Genomic DNA, 20164 nt, shown 5'->3' with positions numbered 1-20164 from the left:
AGTTTTGTTACCCAAATAGAAACTAACACAGAACAGCTTTCCGAATTGAATTAAATGCATTTTTAGTTTTGTTATGCATTTTTTAAACCTTGGTTGGCCGCAAAAATGTTGGTATAAAAATATAAATAATATGGCTCAATGAATGGATTTCAATTTTAGTCCGAAAGTTGTAAAACGTGAAGGAGTCATTTCCGACCCTATAAACCATATATATTCTTGATCAGCATTAAAAGCTGAATCGATCTAGCCATGTCCGGCCAAAATCTATTTCTTTGCAAAATTTCCGAAAATTTCAAATTTTTATAAGGGGTTACATCATTAAAATTGTCAAAAATTGGCAAAAAATTGAATTTATTAAAATGTTAAACTGAGTATGCAGGTTTATTATCCCGATAAAAACGAACACAGGACTGCTTTCCGAATTGAATTTAATGCACTTTTGGCTTTGTTATGCATTTTTTAAAATTTGATTGGTCGCAACAATTTTGGTATAAAAATATAGATAAATATTGGTTCAAAGAATGGATTTAAATTTTAGTCACAAGGTGGTTTAAAAATTGAATTTATTAATATGTTAAACTGAGTATGCAGATTTATTATCCAAATAAAATCTAACACAGGACTGCTTTCCGAATTGAATTTAATGCACTTTTGGCTTTGTTATGCATTTTTTAAACTTTGTTTGGTCGCAAAAATTTTGGTATAAAAATATAGATAATATGGCTCAATGAATGGATTTCAATTTTAGTCCGAAAGTTGTAAAACGTGAAGGAGTCATTTCCGACCCTATAAACCATATATATTCTTGATCAGCATTAAAAGCTGAATCGATCTAGCCATGTCCGGCCAAAATCTATTTCTTTGCAAAATTTCCGAAAATTTCAAATTTTTATAAGGGGTTACATCATTAAAATTGTCAAAAATTGGCAAAAAATTGAATTTATTAAAATGTTAAACTGAGTATGCAGGTTTATTATCCCGATAAAAACGAACACAGGACTGCTTTCCGAATTGAATTTAATGCACTTTTGGCTTTGTTATGCATTTTTTAAAATTTGATTGGTCGCAACAATTTTGGTATAAAAATATAGATAAATATTGGCTCAAAGAATGGATTTAAATTTTAGTCACAAGGTGGTTTAAAATGTTAAATTAAGTATGCAGTTTTGTTACACAAATAGAAACTAACACAGAACAGCTTTCCGAATTGAATTAAATGCATTTTTAGTTTTGTTATGCATTTTTTAAACCTTGGTTGGCCGCAAAAATGTTGGTATAAAAATATAAATAATATGGCTCAATGAATGGATTTCAATTTTAGTCCGAAAGTTGTAAAACGTGAAGGAGTCATTTCCGACCCTATAAACCATATATATTCTTGATCAGCATTAAAAGCTGAATCGATCTAGCCATGTCCGGCCAAAATCTATTTCTTTGCAAAATTTCCGAAAATTTCAAATTTTTATAAGGGGTTACATCATTAAAATTGTCAAAAATTGGCAAAAAATTGAATTTATTAAAATGTTAAACTGAGTATGCAGGTTTATTATCCAAATAAAAACTAACACAGACTGCTTTCCGAATTGAATTTAATGCACTTTTGGCTTTGTTATGCATTTTTTAAACTTTGATTGGTCGCAACAGTTTTGGTATAAAAATAAAGATAAATATTGGCTCAACGATTGGATTAAAATTTTAGTCACAAGGTTGTTTAAAATGTTAAATTAAGTATGCAGTTTTGTTACCCAAATAGAAACTAACACAGAACAGCTTTCCGAATTGAATTAAATGCATTTTTAGTTTTGTTATGCATTTTTTAAAACTTGATTGGCCGCAAAAATGTTGGTATAAAAATATAAATAATATGGCTCAATGAATGGATTTCAATTTTAGTCCGAAAGTTGTAAAACGTGAAGGAGTCATTTCCGACCCTATAAACCATATATATTCTTGATCAGCATTAAAAGCTGAATCGATCTAGCCATGTCCGGCCAAAATCTATTTCTTTGCAAAATTTCCGAAAATTTCAAATTTTTATAAGGGGTTACATCATTAAAATTGTCAAAAATTGGCAAAAAATTGAATTTATTAAAATGTTAAACTGAGTATGCAGGTTTATTATCCCGATAAAAACGAACACAGGACTGCTTTCCGAATTGAATTTAATGCACTTTTGGCTTTGTTATGCATTTTTTAAACTTTGATTGGTCGCAAAAATTTTGGTATACAAATATAGATAAATATTGGCTCAAAGAATGGATTTAAATTTTAGTCACAAGGTGGTTTAAAATGTTAAATTAAGTATGCAGTTTTGTTACACAAATAGAAACTAACACAGAACAGCTTTCCGAATTGAATTAAATGCATTTTTAGTTTTGTTATGCATTTTTTAAACCTTGATTGGCCGCAAAAATGTTGGTATAAAAATATAAATAATATGGCTCAATGAATGGATTTCAATTTTAGTCCGAAAGTTGTAAAACGTGAAGGAGTCATTTCCGACCCTATAAACCATATATATTCTTGATCAGCATTAAAAGCTGAATCGATCTAGCCATGTCCGGCCAAAATCTATTTCTTTGCAAAATTTCCGAAAATTTCAAATTTTTATAAGGGGTTACATCATTAAAATTGTCAAAAATTGGCAAAAAATTGAATTTATTAATATGTTAAACTGAGTATGCAGGTTTATTATCCAAATAAAAACTAACACAGGACTGCTTTCCGAATTGAATTTAATGCACTTTTGGCTTTGTTATGCATTTTTTAAACTTTGATTGGTCGCAACAATTTTGGTATAAAAATATAGATAAATATTGGCTCAACGATTGGATTAAAATTTTAGTCACAAGGTTGTTTAAAATGTTAAATTAAGTATGCAGTTTTGTTACCCAAATAGAAACTAACACAGAACAGCTTTCCGAATTGAATTAAATGCATTTTTAGTTTTGTTATGCATTTTTTAAAACTTGATTGGCCGCAAAAATGTTGGTATAAAAATATAAATAATATGGCTCAATGAATGGATTTCAATTTTAGTCCGAAAGTTGTAAAACGTGAAGGAGTCATTTCCGACCCTATAAACCATATATATTCTTGATCAGCATTAAAAGCTGAATCGATCTAGCCATGTCCGGCCAAAATCTATTTCTTTGCAAAATTTCCGAAAATTTCAAATTTTTATAAGGGGTTACATCATTAAAATTGTCAAAAATTGGCAAAAAATTGAATTTATTAAAATGTTAAACTGAGTATGCAGGTTTATTATCCCGATAAAAACGAACACAGGACTGCTTTCCGAATTGAATTTAATGCACTTTTGGCTTTGTTATGCATTTTTTAAACTTTGATTGGTCGCAACAATTTTGGTATAAAAATAAAGATAAATATTGGCTCAACGATTGGATTAAAATTTTAGTCACAAGGTTGTTTAAAATGTTAAATTAAGTATGCAGTTTTGTTACCCAAATAGAAACTAACACAGAACAGCTTTCCGAATTGAATTAAATGCATTTTTAGTTTTGTTATGCATTTTTTAAAACTTGATTGGCCGCAAAAATGTTGGTATAAAAATATAAATAATATGGCTCAATGAATGGATTTCAATTTTAGTCCGAAAGTTGTAAAACGTGAAGGAGTCATTTCCGACCCTATAAACCATATACATTCTTGATCAGCATTAAAAGCTGAATCGATCTAGCCATGTCCGGCCAAAATCTATTTCTTTGCAAAATTTCCGAAAATTTCAAATTTTTATAAGGGGTTACATCATTAAAATTGTCAAAAATTGGCAAAAAATTGAATTTATTAAAATGTTAAACTGAGTATGCAGGTTTATTATCCAAATAAAAACTAACACAGACTGCTTTCCGAATTGAATTTAATGCACTTTTGGCTTTGTTATGCATTTTTTAAAATTTGATTGGTCGCAACAATTTTGGTATAAAAATATAGATAAATATTGGCTCAAAGAATGGATTTAAATTTTAGTCACAAGGTGGTTTAAAATGTTAAATTAAGTATGCAGTTTTGTTACCCAAATAGAAACTAACACAGAACAGCTTTCCGAATTGAATTAAATGCATTTTTAGTTTTGTTATGCATTTTTTAAACCTTGGTTGGCCGCAAAAATGTTGGTATAAAAATATAAATAATATGGCTCAATGAATGGATTTCAATTTTAGTCCGAAAGTTGTAAAACGTGAAGGAGTCATTTCCGACCCTATAAACCATATATATTCTTGATCAGCATTAAAAGCTGAATCGATCTAGCCATGTCCGGCCAAAATCTATTTCTTTGCAAAATTTCCGAAAATTTCAAATTTTTATAAGGGGTTACATCATTAAAATTGTCAAAAATTGGCAAAAAATTGAATTTATTAAAATGTTAAACTGAGTATGCAGGTTTATTATCCAAATAAAAACTAACACAGGACTGCTTTCCGAATTGAATTTAATGCACTTTTGGCTTTGTTATGCATTTTTTAAACTTTGATTGGTCGCAACAATTTTGGTATAAAAATATAGATAAATATTGGCTCAACGATTGGATTAAAATTTTAGTCACAAGGTTGTTTAAAATGTTAAATTAAGTATGCAGTTTTGTTACCCAAATAGAAACTAACACAGAACAGCTTTCCGAATTGAATTAAATGCATTTTTAGTTTTGTTATGCATTTTTTAAAACTTGATTGGCCGCAAAAATGTTGGTATAAAAATATAAATAATATGGCTCAATGAATGGATTTCAATTTTAGTCCGAAAGTTGTAAAACGTGAAGGAGTCATTTCCGACCCTATAAACCATATATATTCTTGATCAGCATTAAAAGCTGAATCGATCTAGCCATGTCCGGCCAAAATCTATTTCTTTGCAAAATTTCCGAAAATTTCAAATTTTTATAAGGGGTTACATCATTAAAATTGTCAAAAATTGGCAAAAAATTGAATTTATTAATATGTTAAACTGAGTATGCAGATTTATTATCCAAATAAAAACTAACACAGGACTGCTTTCCGAATTGACTTTAATGCACTTTTGGCTTTGTTATGCATTTTTTAAACTTTGATTGGCCGCAAAAATTTTGGTATACAAATATAGATAAATATTGGTTCAAAGAATGGATTTTAATTTTAGTCACAAGGTGGTTTAAAATGTTAAACTAAGTATGCAGTTTTGTTACCCAAATAGAAACTAACACAGAACAGCTTTCCGAATTGAATTAAATGCATTTTTAGTTTTGTTATGCATTTTTTAAACCTTGGTTGGCCGCAAAAATGTTGGTATAAAAATATAAATAATATGGCTCAATGAATGGATTTCAATTTTAGTCCGAAAGTTGTAAAACGTGAAGGAGTCATTTCCGACCCTATAAACCATATATATTCTTGATCAGCATTAAAAGCTGAATCGATCTAGCCATGTCCGGCCAAAATCTATTTCTTTGCAAAATTTCCGAAAATTTCAAATTTTTATAAGGGGTTACATCATTAAAATTGTCAAAAATTGGCAAAAAATTGAATTTATTAATATGTTAAACTGAGTATGCAAATTTATTATCCAAATAAAAACTAACACAGGACTGCTTTCCGAATTGAATTTAATGCACTTTTGGCTTTGTTATGCATTTTTTAAAACTTGATTGGCCGCAAAAATTTTGGTATAAAAATATAAATAATATGGCTCAATGAATGGATTTCAATTTTATTCCGAAGGGTGTAAAACGTGAAGGAGTCATTTCCGACCCTATAAACCATATATATTCTTGATCAGCATTAAAAGCTGAATCGATCTAGCCATGTCCGGCCAAAATCTATTTCTTTGCAAAATTTCCGAAAATTTCAAATTTTTATAAGGGGTTACATCATTAAAATTGTCAAAAATTGGCAAAAAATTGAATTTATTAAAATGTTAAACTGAGTATGCAGGTTTATTATCCAAATAAAAACTAACACAGGACTGCTTTCCGAATTGAATTTAATGCACTTTTGGCTTTGTTATGCATTTTTTAAAATTTGATTGGTCGCAACAATTTTGGTATAAAAATATAGATAAATATTGGTTCAAAGAATGGATTTAAATTTTAGTCACAAGGTGGTTTAAAATGTTAAATTAAGTATGCAGTTTTGTTACCCAAATAGAAACTAACACAGAACAGCTTTCCGAATTGAATTAAATGCATTTTTAGTTTTGTTATGCATTTTTTAAACCTTGATTGGCCGCAAAAATGTTGGTATAAAAATATAAATAATATGGCTCAATGAATGGATTTCAATTTTAGTCCGAAAGTTGTAAAACGTGAAGGAGTCATTTCCGACCCTATAAACCATATATATTCTTGATCAGCATTAAAAGCTGAATCGATCTAGCCATGTCCGGCCAAAATCTATTTCTTTGCAAAATTTCCGAAAATTCCAAATTTTTATAAGGGGTTACATCATTAAAATTGTCAAAAATTGGCAAAAAATTGAATTTATTAATATGTTAAACTGAGTATGCAGATTTATTATCCCGATAAAAACGAACACAGGACTGCTTTCCGAATTGAATTTAATGCACTTTTGGCTTTGTTATGCATTTTTTAAAATTTGATTGGTCGCAACAATTTTGGTATACAAATATAGATAAATATTGGCTCAACGATTGGATTAAAATTTTAGTCACAAGGTTGTTTAAAATGTTAAATTAAGTATGCAGTTTTGTTACCCAAATAGAAACTAACACAGAACAGCTTTCCGAATTGAATTAAATGCATTTTTAGTTTTGTTATGCATTTTTTAAACCTTGATTGGCCGCAAAAATGTTGGTATAAAAATATAAATAATATGGCTCAATGAATGGATTTCAATTTTAGTCCGAAAGTTGTAAAACGTGAAGGAGTCATTTCCGACCCTATAAACCATATATATTCTTGATCAGCATTAAAAGCTGAATCGATCTAGCCATGTCCGGCCAAAATCTATTTCTTTGCAAAATTTCCGAAAATTTCAAATTTTTATAAGGGGTTACATCATTAAAATTGTCAAAAATTGGCAAAAAATTGAATTTATTAAAATGTTAAACTGAGTATGCAGATTTATTATCCAAATAAAAACTAACACAGGACTGCTTTCCGAATTGAATTTAATGCACTTTTGGGTTTGTTATGCATTTTTTAAAATTTGATTGGTCGCAACAATTTTGGTATAAAAATATAGATAAATATTGGTTCAAAGAATGGATTTAAATTTTAGTCACAAGGTGGTTTAAAATGTTAAATTAAGTATGCAGTTTTGTTACACAAATAGAAACTAACACAGAACAGCTTTCCGAATTGAATTAAATGCATTTTTAGTTTTGTTATGCATTTTTTAAACCTTGATTGGCCGCAAAAATGTTGGTATAAAAATATAAATAATATGGCTCAATGAATGGATTTCAATTTTAGTCCGAAAGTTGTAAAACGTGAAGGAGTCATTTCCGACCCTATAAACCATATATATTCTTGATCAGCATTAAAAGCTGAATCGATCTAGCCATGTCCGGCCAAAATCTATTTCTTTGCAAAATTTCCGAAAATTCCAAATTTTTATAAGGGGTTACATCATTAAAATTGTCAAAAATTGGCAAAAAATTGAATTTATTAATATGTTAAACTGAGTATGCAGATTTATTATCCCGATAAAAACGAACACAGGACTGCTTTCCGAATTAAATTTAATGCAATTTTGGCTTTGTTATGCATTTTTTAAACTTTGATTGGTCGCAACAATTTTGGTATAAAAATATACATAAATATTGGCTCAACGATTGGATTAAAATTTTAGTCACAAGGTTGTTTAAAATGTTAAATTAAGTATGCAGTTTTGTTACCCAAATAGAAACTAACACAGAACAGCTTTCCGAATTAAATTAAATGCATTTTTAGTTTTGTTAGGCATTTTTTAAACCTTGATTGGCCGCAAAAATGTTGGTATAAAAATATAAATAATATGGCTCAATGAATGGATTTCAATTTTAGTCCGAAAGTTGTAAAACGTGAAGGAGTCATTTCCGACCCTATAAACCATATATATTCTTGATCAGCATTAAAAGCTGAATCGATCTAGCCATGTCCGGCCAAAATCTATTTCTTTGCAAAATTTCCGAAAATTTCAAATTTTTATAAGGGGTTACATCATTAAAATTGTCAAAAATTGGCAAAAAATTGAATTTATTAATATGTTAAACTGAGTATGCAGATTTATTATCCCGATAAAAACGAACACAGGACTGCTTTCCGAATTGAATTTAATGCACTTTTGGCTTTGTTATGCATTTTTTAAACTTTGATTGGTCGCAACAATTTTGGTATAAAAATATAGATAAATATTGGTTCAAAGAATGGATTTAAATTTTAGTCACAAGGTGGTTTAAAATGTTAAATTAAGTATGCAGTTTTGTTACCCAAATAGAAACTAACACAGAACAGCTTTCCGAATTGAATTAAATGCATTTTTAGTTTTGTTATGCATTTTTTAAACCTTGGTTGGCCGCAAAAATGTTGGTATAAAAATATAAATAATATGGCTCAATGAATGGATTTCAATTTTAGTCCGAAAGTTGTAAAACGTGAAGGAGTCATTTCCGACCCTATAAACCATATATATTCTTGATCAGCATTAAAAGCTGAATCGATGTAGCCATGTCCGGCCAAAATCTATTTCTTTGCAAAATTTCCGAAAATTTCAAATTTTTATAAGGGGTTACATCATTAAAAAAATTTGAAATTTTCGGAAATTTTGCAAAGAAAAAAAAAAATTTTTATTAGGGGTTACATCATTAAAATTGTCAAAAATTGGCAAAAAATTGAATTTATTAATATGTTAAACTGAGTATGCAGATTTATTATCCAAATAAAAACTAACACAGGACTGCTTTCCGAATTGAATTTAATGCACTTTTGGCTTTGTTATGCATTTTTTAAACTTTGATTGGTCGCAACAATTTTGGTATAAAAATATAGATAAATATTGGCTCAACGATTGGATTAAAATTTTAGTCACAAGGTTGTTTAAAATGTTAAATTAAGTATGCAGTTTTGTTACCCAAATAGAAACTAACACAGAACAGCTTTCCGAATTGAATTAAATGCATTTTTAGTTTTGTTATGCATTTTTTAAACCTTGGTTGGCCGCAAAAATGTTGGTATAAAAATATAAATAATATGGCTCAATGAATGGATTTCAATTTTAGTCCGAAAGTTGTAAAACGTGAAGGAGTCATTTCCGACCCTATAAACCATATACATTCTTGATCAGCATTAAAAGCTGAATCGATCTAGCCATGTCCGGCCAAAATCTATTTCTTTGCAAAATTTCCGAAAATTTCAAATTTTTATAAGGGGTTACATCATTAAAATTGTCAAAAATTGGCAAAAAATGGAATTTATTAAAATGTTAAACTGATTATGCAGGTTTATTATCCAAATAAAAACGAACACAGGACTGCTTTCCGAATTGAATTTAATGCACTTTTGGCTTTGTTATGCATTTTTTAAAATTTGATTGGTCGCAACAATTTTGGTATAAAAATATAGATAAATATTGGTTCAAAGAATGGATTTAAATTTTAGTCACAAGGTGGTTTAAAATGTTAAATTAAGTATGCAGTTTTGTTACCCAAATAGAAACTAACACAGAACAGCTTTCCGAATTGAATTAAATGCATTTTTAGTTTTGTTATGCATTTTTTAAACCTTGGTTGGCCGCAAAAATGTTGGTATAAAAATATAAATAATATGGCTCAATGAATGGATTTCAATTTTAGTCCGAAAGTTGTAAAACGTGAAGGAGTCATTTCCGACCCTATAAACCATATATATTCTTGATCAGCATTAAAAGCTGAATCGATCTAGCCATGTCCGGCCAAAATCTATTTCTTTGCAAAATTTCCGAAAATTTCAAATTTTTATAAGGGGTTACATCATTAAAATTGTCAAAAATTGGCAAAAAATTGAATTTATTAAAATGTTAAACTGAGTATGCAGGTTTATTATCCAAATAAAAACTAACACAGACTGCTTTCCGAATTGAATTTAATGCACTTTTGGCTTTGTTATGCATTTTTTAAACTTTGATTGGTCGCATCAGTTTTGGTATAAAAATAAAGATAAATATTGGCTCAACGATTGGATTAAAATTTTAGTCACAAGGTTGTTTAAAATGTTAAATTAAGTATGCAGTTTTGTTACCCAAATAGAAACTAACACAGAACAGCTTTCCGAATTGAATTAAATGCATTTTTAGTTTTGTTATGCATTTTTTAAAACTTGATTGGCCGCAAAAATGTTGGTATAAAAATATAAATAATATGGCTCAATGAATGGATTTCAATTTTAGTCCGAAAGTTGTAAAACGTGAAGGAGTCATTTCCGACCCTATAAACCATATATATTCTTGATCAGCATTAAAAGCTGAATCGATCTAGCCATGTCCGGCCAAAATCTATTTCTTTGCAAAATTTCCGAAAATTTCAAATTTTTATAAGGGGTTACATCATTAAAATTGTCAAAAATTGGCAAAAAATTGAATTTATTAATATGTTAAACTGAGTATGCAGATTTATTATCCAGATAAAAACTAACACAGGACTGCTTTCCGAATTGAATTTAATGCACTTTTGGCTTTGTTATGCATTTTTTAAAATTTGATTGGTCGCAACAATTTTGGTATAAAAATATAGATAAATATTGGTTCAAAGAATGGATTTAAATTTTAGTCACAAGGTGGTTTAAAATGTTAAATTAAGTATGCAGTTTTGTTACCCAAATAGAAACTAACACAGAACAGCTTTCCGAATTGAATTAAATGCATTTTTAGTTTTGTTATGCATTTTTTAAACCTTGGTTGGCCGCAAAAATGTTGGTATAAAAATATAAATAATATGGCTCAATGAATGGATTTCAATTTTAGTCCGAAAGTTGTAAAACGTGAAGGAGTCATTTCCGACCCTATAAACCATATATATTCTTGATCAGCATTAAAAGCTGAATCGATCTAGCCATGTCCGGCCAAAATCTATTACTTTGCAAAATTTCCGAAAATTTCAAATTTTTATAAGGGGTTACATCATTAAAAAAATTTGAAATTTTCGGAAATTGTGCAAAGAAAAAAAAAATTTTTTTAAGGGGTTTAAATATTAAAAAAATTTTAAAATTTTCGGCATAACAAAACTAAAAATGCATTTAATTCAATTCGGAAAGCTGTTCTGTGTTAGTTTCTATTTGGGTAACAAAACTGCATACTTAATTTAACATTTTAAACAACCTTGTGACTAAAATTTTAATCCAATCGTTGAGCCAATATTTATCTATATTTTTATACCAAAATTTTTGCGACCAATCAAAGTTTAAAAAATGCATAACAAAGCCAAAAGTGCATTAAATTCAATTCGGAAAGCAGTCCTGTGTTAGTTTTTATTGGGATAATAAATCTGCATACTCAGTTTAACATATTAATAAATTCCATTTTTTGCCAATTTTTGACAATTTTAATGATGTAACCCTTTATAAAAATTTGAAATTTTCGGAAATTTTGCAAAGAAATAGATTTTGGCCGGACATGGCTAGATCGATTCAGCTTTTAATGCTGATCAAGAATATATATGGTTTATAGGGTCGGAAATGACTCCTTCACGTTTTACAACTTTCGGACTAAAATTGAAATCCATTCATTGCGCCATATTATTTATATTTTTATACCAACATTTTTGCGGCCAATCAAGGTTTAAAAAATGCCTAACAAAACTAAAAATACATTTAATTTAATTCAGAAAGCTGTTCTGTGTTAGTTTCTATTTGGGTAACAAAACTTCATACTTAATTTAACATTTTAAACAACCTTGTGACTAAAATTTAAATCCATTCTTTGAGCCAATATTTATCTATATTTTTATACCAAAATTATTGAGCCATATTATTTATATTTTTATACCAACATTTTTGCGACCAATCAAAGTTTAAAAAATGCATAACAAAGCCAAAAGTGCATTAAATTCAATTCGGAAAGCAGTCCTGCGTTCGTTTTTATCGGGATAATAAACCTGCATACTCAGTTTAACATTTTAATAAATTCAATTTTTTGCCAATTTTTGACAATTTTAATGATGTAACCCCTTATAAAAATTTGAAATTTTCGGAAATTTTGCAAAGAAATAGATTTTGGCCGGACATGGCTAGATCGATTCAGCTTTTAATGCTGATCAAGAATATATATGGTTTATAGGGTCGGAAATGACTCCTTCACGTTTTACAACTTTCGGACTAAAATTGAAATCCATTCATTGAGCCATATTATTTATATTTTTATACCAACATTTTTGCGGCCAATCAAGTTTTAAAAAATGCATAACAAAACTAAAAATGCATTTAATTTAATTCGGAAAGCTGTCCTGTGTTAGTTTTTATTGGGATAATAAATCTGCATACTCAGTTTAACATTTTAATAAATTCAATTTTTTGCCAATTTTTGACAATTTTAATGATGTAACCCCTTATAAAAATTTGAAATTTTCGGAAATTTTGCAAAGAAATAGATTTTGGCCGGCCATGGCTAGATCGATTCAGCTTTTTATGCTGATCAAGAATATATATGGTTTATAGGGTCGGAAATGACTCCTTCACGTTTTACAACTTTCGGACTAAAATTGAAATCCATTCATTGAGCCATATTATTTATATTTTTATACCAACATTTTTGCGGCCAATCAAGGTTTAAAAAATGCATAACAAAGCTAAAAATTCATTTAATTTAATTCGGAAAGCTGTTCTGTGTTAGTTTCTATTTGGGTAACAAAACTGCATACTTAATTTAACATTTTAAACCACCTTGTGACTAAAATTTAAATCCATTCTTTGAGCCAATATTTATCTATATTTTTATACCAAAATTGTTGCGACCAATCAAAGTTTAAAAAATGCATAACAAAGCCAAAAGTGCATTAAATTCAATTCGGAAAGCAGTCCTGTGTTCGTTTTTATCGGGATAATAAACCTGCATACTCAGTTTAACATTTTAATAAATTCAATTTTTTGCCAATTTTTGACAATTTTAATGATGTAACCCCTTATAAAAATTTGAAATTTTCGGAAATTTTGCAAAGAAATAGATTTTGGCCGGACATGGCTAGATCGATTCAGCTTTTAATGCTGATCAAGAATATATATGGTTTATAGGGTCGGAAATGACTCCTTCACGTTTTACAACTTTCGGACTAAAATTGAAATCCATTCATTGAGCCATATTATTTATATTTTTATACCAAAATTTTTGCGACCAAACAAGTTTTAAAAAATGCATAACAAAACTAAAAATGCATTTAATTTAATTCGGAAATCTGTTCTGTGTTAGTTTCTATTTGGGTAACAAAACTGCATACTTAATTTAACATGTTAAACAACCTTGTGACTAAAATTTTAATCCAATCGTTGAGCCAATATTTATCTATATTTTTATACCAACATTTTTGCGTACAATCAAGGTTTAAAAAATGCATAACAAAGCCAAAAGTGCATTAAATTCAATTCGGAAAGCAGTCCTGTGTTAGTTTTTATTGGGATAATAAATCTGCATACTCAGTTTAACATATTAATAAATTCAATTTTTTGCCAATTTTTGACAATTTTAATGATGTAACCCCTTATAAAAATTTGAAATTTTCGGAAATTTTGCAAAGAAATAGATTTTGGCCGGACATGGCTAGATCGATTCAGCGTTTAATGCTGATCAAGAATATATATGGTTTATAGGGTCGGAAATGACTCCTTCACGTTTTACAACTTTCGGACTAAAATTGAAATCCATTCATTGAGCCATATTATTTATATTTTTATACCAACATTTTTGCGGCCAATCAAGTTTTAAAAAATGCATAACAAAACTAAAAATGCATTTAATTTAATTCGGAAAGTTCTGTGTTAGTTTCTATTTGGTTTAACATGTTAAACAACCTTGTTAACAAAGCCAAAAGTGCATTAAATTCAATTCGGAACATCCTGTGTTTGTTTTTATCGGGATAATAAACCTGCATACTCAGTTTAACATTTTAATAAATTCAATTTTTTGCCAATTTTTGACAATTTTAATGATGTAACCCCTTATAAAAATTTGAAATTTTCGGAAATTTTGCAAAGAAATAGATTTTTTTGCCGGACATGGCTAGATCGATTCAGCTTTTAATGCTGATCAAGAATATATATGGTTTATAGGGTCGGAAATGACTCCTTCACGTTTTACAACTTTCGGACTAAAATTGAAATCCATTCATTGAGCCATATTATTTATATTTTTATACCAACATTTTTGCGACCAATCAAAGTTTAAAAAATGCATAACAAAGCGAAAAGTGCATTAAATTCAATTCGGAAAGCAGTCCTGCGTTCGTTTTTATCGGGATAATAAACCTGCATACTCAGTTTAACATTTTAATAAATTCAATTTTTTGCCAATTTTTGACAATTTTAATGATGTAACCCCTTATAAAAATTTGAAATTTTCGGAAATTTTGCAAAGAAATAGATTTTGGCCGGACATGGCTAGATCGATTCAGCGTTTAATGCTGATCAAGAATATATATGGTTTATAGGGTCGGAAATGACTCCTTCACGTTTTACACCCTTCGGAATGAAATTGAAATCCATTCATTTAGTCATATTATTTATATTTTTATACCAAAATTTTTGCGGTCAATCAACGTTTAAAAAAATTCATAACAAAGCTAAAAATGCATTTAATTCAATTCGGAAAGCTGCCTGTGTTATTTCACTGGTTAACAAACCTGCATACTTAATTTAACATTTTAAAATACCTTGTGACTAAAATTGAAATCCATTCTTTGAGCCAATATTTATCTATATTTTTATACCAAAATTTTTGCGACCAATCAAAGTTTAAAAAATGCATAACAAAGCCAAAAGTGCATTAAATTCAATTCGGAAAGCTGTCCTGTGCTAGTTTTTATTGGGATAATAAAACCTGCATACCATACTCAGTTTAACATTTTAATAAATTCTGCCTAGCCCCGGCTCGGCGTTGTTTAACCATACAAATTTATTAATTATACCAGGCAAACAGAAACGGCTGGCAGCAACCCAGCATCAGCTCAACAGCATGAGCTGATTACAACGGATCTTTTCAACTTTCCTAATGGCCGCCCTTTGTTTACGTTTGAATTGACAAATCAAAGAGGTTACTTCAGGACTTTAATGGCCGCCCTGTGTTTACAATTGAATTTAACCTAATGGCCGCCTTTTGTTTACGTTTGAATTGACCAATCAGAGAAGGTTCTTCACGTTCCCCTCTTTGAAGATCCGTTATTTTAGGACATTTGTACCAGCGGAGCAGCTGCTTGCTCAACATTCTGTTTGCCTGGTACATAAAGACGAGTTGAATAGCGAATTTCGATAACTCAGCTACGTGTGTTGTTGGATTTGTTGTTATATCTTACAAATATGGACTCTAGTCAGACTAATTCAACAATTGGTGTAACCAGGCAAACAGAAACAGCTGGCAGCAACCCAGCAGCAGCACAACAGCACGAGCTGATTATAACGGATCTTTTCAACTCTACTAATGGCCGCCCTTTGTTTACGTTCGAATTGACCAATCAGAGAGGTTGCCTTCTTTGGGGATCCGTTACTTCAGAACTTTTTAATGGCTTCCTTTGTTTACATTTGAATTTATCTAATGGCCGCCCTTTGTTTACGTTTGAACTGACCAATCAGAGAGGTTCTTCCCGTTCCTCTCTTTTAAGATCCGTTATTTTAGAACTTTTTAATCAGCCGAAGAGTTGCTTGCGAAGCTTTCTGTTTGCCTGGTACAGAAAACCAAGAAATTAAGAAATTTGTATGGAGAATTCGCCAAATTGGATTTGCATTTTGTTGTTGGATTTGTTATTTCTTACAGTTAAGTTAAATATTTTGTCGAATCAATTTTTTAAAATCAGCTTTAAATGCTGATCAAAACTTCATTGGCAGACCATAAAATTGTGTTACAGGAATTAGGAAGAAATTAATTCTGGTTTATTTATTTTGCAGTTCACTGTTTGACAATATTTCTGGGAATCCATTACTCCTCGGCACACTTGTCGTAGTTGGCGACCAGCTGGCGGTACAGGTTGGAGACTCTGGCGCTCTTGTGGCACACGGTTCCTCCTCCACGCTGCAGCTGGCCCTGCTGCCGGTTGATGTCGCCAACACAAATCCAATCCCCGCCGCCGACACGCCAGTGATAGATTAGAATGCCGCTCGGACGGGATACGGCCCACTTTGAGTGGTCCTGGGTTGTCTTGAAGTCCACCGAGAGCTCCAGGTTCGAGATGGACTCAACGTTCAGTACCTTGTCGGATTTCTCGCAGCTATTTGGCAGATTTCCGGCACCATCGCGCCACGCCTCCACAAAGAGGCTAACATCCAGAGCAGGGGCCACCACATCGGCGTACAGCTCCACATTGGCTCGTCCACTCTTGCCGAATAGCCGGAACTTCTTGCCGTCGAAGCTGCGCAGCTCGACTTCCTTTTGGAATGGTGACTCCGTACGCCACTGACCATGCAGAGCTCTCTCCAGACTCGGGAACAGTTCGTCGGACCGACCGACCAGGGGATTTCGCTCGTAGTAAAAGTGCGGTTCATTGTAGACCAGCACCTGACCCACCTTCTCCAGATCCTCGGCCTTCAGGGTGATGCAGAGCATACTCTGGGCGTACTGCTCCCCAGATGTGGGATACGAGTAGTCGGGGACAGTGGGATACTTGGGCACCGAGTGGACGAGCCAGATTGCCGTTTCCCCATCGCTGGCCACCACTCCCTTGGCATGTCCTCCGTTGCTGAAAACAGTGCCGTTCGGCTGCTGATCGTTGTAGGCCGCCAACAGGATATGCGTTGGATCGGCGTTCAGGGGATTAAGGGTTTGGGCCGGTAGGGATCCGGGTTCATTGATCCGCTTGCCGGATAGCTGCCAGGTTTCGTAGCTCTGGCTGGTCACATACAAGTACCGGAGTCCAGTGACGTCCTTGCCCAAGTCATTGTGCTGATAATGCTTGGGCAACTTGTACAAGTGCCACCTGTAAAGGTTAAATAAATGTGGATTTTAGTATGGAGTTCGGTTTTCATTTTTACAGAAATTGCAAGACACAAATCTGTTTAATTTGATTAAGGCAAAAATATAGCACAGGGAAAAACAATGATAACCCATGATTAGACCTCCTTAGGGAGAACATCTTACTGCTTGGCTATTAATAGCAATATATAAAATTATATCACACAAGTTCTCGTTGTATCACTTAGTACACTTTAAAGTTATCTTGATATTTACAAATAGTCACTCATATTTGCCAAACGTTTTCAATGCAAATAACAAATTATGTGTTCAGTTATGGCAATATTTAATTTCAATTCAGTAAACCCTTCTTATAGTTTTAGCCGGAAAAATTAAGACAATGAATCCTAACTAAAAAACTCACCAATCCACATCGTTGCCCTGTTCATCCTTGCAGGACACCTTTTTATTAGCCTCGCTTTGGCTCGCAAACCAAACGAGCAGCAAGACGAAACACACAGATCTCATTGCACAACCTACGAGTAGCTCAGTCGGAAGACAACTAAATGGGAGATAATGAATCTATATCAATCAACAGCTGCCCTAAGTGCCGGAAATACAGGGTGTTTCCAAGAGGGGCATCTTTCGCAGCGTCTCCAGGTAGAAAAGCTGAGCAAATAACACTTGAGTTATTCCTGTTTGCATTTATTATCGTTGAGCTGGACTCTAATATGTCTGTGGATATTTGTGTTCAGGTCTTCCTGTTTGTTGTTGTTATCGTTGAGCCGCTCTAAAATGACCCGTTTTGGGTTTTTTGTACTCGGCTTATCAACATCTGAGAGGTTAGGTACTTATTGCCAGAGATCATTTGAGCAGAGATAAGAACATGCACAAAAATGTATATAATAAAGACTATAATACACCCTATTATATCATTAATTTAAATTGAGATAAAAATCAAAATCACCAATTTCTGGATTTTATTGGATTTAAAAAGAAAGCATTTTACTTTCATATTTATACATACCTTTAACCGATCTTGCCTTGCCAAGGCCCAGCCACAACAAATTCCATTTGTTTACAATTACACAAAACAATTGTTAAAGTTTTTATTTATTATTTGTATTATTATTATTATAATTTGTCGCCTGCTGCAAACTGCGATTTGTTCTTTTGCTTCCCTTTGGATGCAGGGCGTATCGTTTGTGCTTTCCCCGATCTAGATCGCTTGAAAATATTATCGTTATCAAATTGTATAATTTGTCTTGGGCCTGACCCCCTGCTATTATTGATTTGAAATAATCTGCATGGTACTTTCAATTGAATTTAGTTTCGATTAGTTCTTATCGCTGGTTGCTGTCTCTGAAAAAATGGTTCACCTTACTTTCGTTTCGGTTCTGTTCTGTTCTGTTCTGTTCTGATCTGATCTGATCTGTTCGGTTCTTGTCAATCAAGTGTCACTGCCAATCGGTTGGTATTGCCATTTAGTTTTACATTTAACTTAACTGTACCGATTTATGTCTTTCTTTGGTTTTGTATGCAACAATACATTTAAACTCACAATACAATATTTTCGCTAAATATTTTTTATGTTTTTGTATCCATTTTTTTATAGTAGTTAATAATTTATTAATATTTTGTATGGTTTCCTTTTTTTGTTTGTTTTTGTTTTCAAATATATATATAAAGAACAAGGCTGATATTTATATTTATATATATACGAGTTTTGTTTCTGCTTTATGTAAGTTTTATAATAATATTTAGCTATATATTTCTTTTTTCATTTGCTTTGAAAAATCAATTTGTTTTTACAATATTAGCAAAAGATCTTTGTTCGATTGTTGAAAAGAAAGTTTGTTTTGTTTTGCAAAAATTTGAAATAAATGAGCCTCAAAATAGACAAATAGTTGCCATTTGTTGTAGTTTCAATATTATAATTAATATTAATCATTTTGTTCGTATTATTTACTGATAAAAGTACACTCAACATTGAGTCATGCAAATAAAAGATGCATTTCCCGTTTGACATTCGGTTCATGTTTAATAATTTATCAATTTTCTCCTTCTTTTATCATTAGAAATTGCTGCGCATAATTTGTGGCTGCTTTTAATTTATATATAGTGTATATATATATATGTAGTTTTAATCGGGCACGAGTTTGATATGTTTTGACTTGTGTTATCTCCATTTTCTGCTGACCGTACTTTCTCTCTGCCTCTGCCCTGATATTTTCAATATTTAATATCAGTTACCTTTCCTACTTAACCTTCTATAGATATACTATACATATGTTTCTGCATAGTACTTTATGTATTACAAATTTACAGCGAATTTTCTGCTCTGTCTGTAGCCAGTTGTGGTTGAGTATAATGCTTTTCTAGGCTTGGCTCTCCCTCAAATGACTCAGAATTGTAAGAGGGGAGAGACTCATATATGTATGTAGTATAATATATGTAATTGTATAGTTGGTTTTAATTTTCTCGCAAAAATTTTCACTAATTTAAAATTCGTTTCTTCAAAGGTTTATCTTGTGTGAGTGTGTATGTTGAATGAGCGGAATGAAACAAATAAATAATTTGTTTAACGAACAAAATATAAAGTTTTATTATGCATAATTAATACCGTCAATTGAAAAGTTCTAAGTTAAGGCTACACAAATGATATAAGTATATTTATATATGGGGTTTATAATAGAGGTATACAATACATATACATGTAAATATAAATTACTTAGAAATTAGTATTGAATTGTTCGTAATATAATTGTTTAGGCAAACATAAGGCAATCAATTGGGCGGGAACTTAAACTAAACAAAGAATCCAGTACGCAACGGAGGCATTCTCGAGACGAAAATCATAGCAAACGCAATAAATACAATAGAGTAGAATATTTGTTGTTAATGAACTATCGATACGGTTACTGTTTACTGTCTTTCTATTACTGCTTCCACATATATACATATATAGATATGTCGTTACTATGTAAGCATATAGCTAGCATTTATGTAAGTAGTTCCATAATCTATTACTAAGCTTCCATTCAGTTATGCTGTCGTCTCCCTTTCCATTTTTGGTAACTGCTTTCTTGCCTTTTTACGCTTACAATGTTTAA

At 31.1% G+C, this 20164-nt stretch overlaps 1 protein-coding gene across 1 annotated transcript; it reads right to left on the bottom strand.

Annotated features, from left to right (window-relative positions):
- Positions 1–16014: 16014 nt before the first annotated feature.
- DNaseII (deoxyribonuclease II) lies at positions 16015–17733 on the bottom strand. The gene is made up of 2 exons (XM_020961725.2): positions 17476–17733; positions 16015–17076 (listed from the first exon to the last, which is right to left on the bottom strand). The coding sequence occupies exons 1-2, from the start codon at positions 17577–17579 to the stop codon at positions 16083–16085; spliced, it is 1098 nt and encodes a 365-aa protein (XP_020817384.2). The 5' UTR covers positions 17580–17733; the 3' UTR covers positions 16015–16082.
- Between the last annotated feature and the right edge of the window lie 2431 nt (positions 17734–20164).

The sequence above is a fragment of the Drosophila serrata genome, unplaced genomic scaffold, assembly GCF_035046125.1.
Source record: "Drosophila serrata isolate PLE 108 unplaced genomic scaffold, ASM3504612v1 contig_364, whole genome shotgun sequence".
Classification (NCBI taxonomy): Eukaryota; Metazoa; Arthropoda; class Insecta; order Diptera; family Drosophilidae; genus Drosophila; species Drosophila serrata.
This window is presented reverse-complemented; position numbering and strand designations above follow the sequence as displayed.

Coding starts and splice junctions, on each gene's coding strand:
- DNaseII (XM_020961725.2), bottom strand. CDS start 17,579: ATGAGATCTGTGTGTTTCGTCTTGCTGCTCGTTTGGTTTGCGAGCCAA. Junction 17,077..17,475: donor CAGGGCAACGATGTGGATTG/GTGAGTTTTTTA, acceptor TAACCTTTACAG/GTGGCACTTGTACAAGTTGC.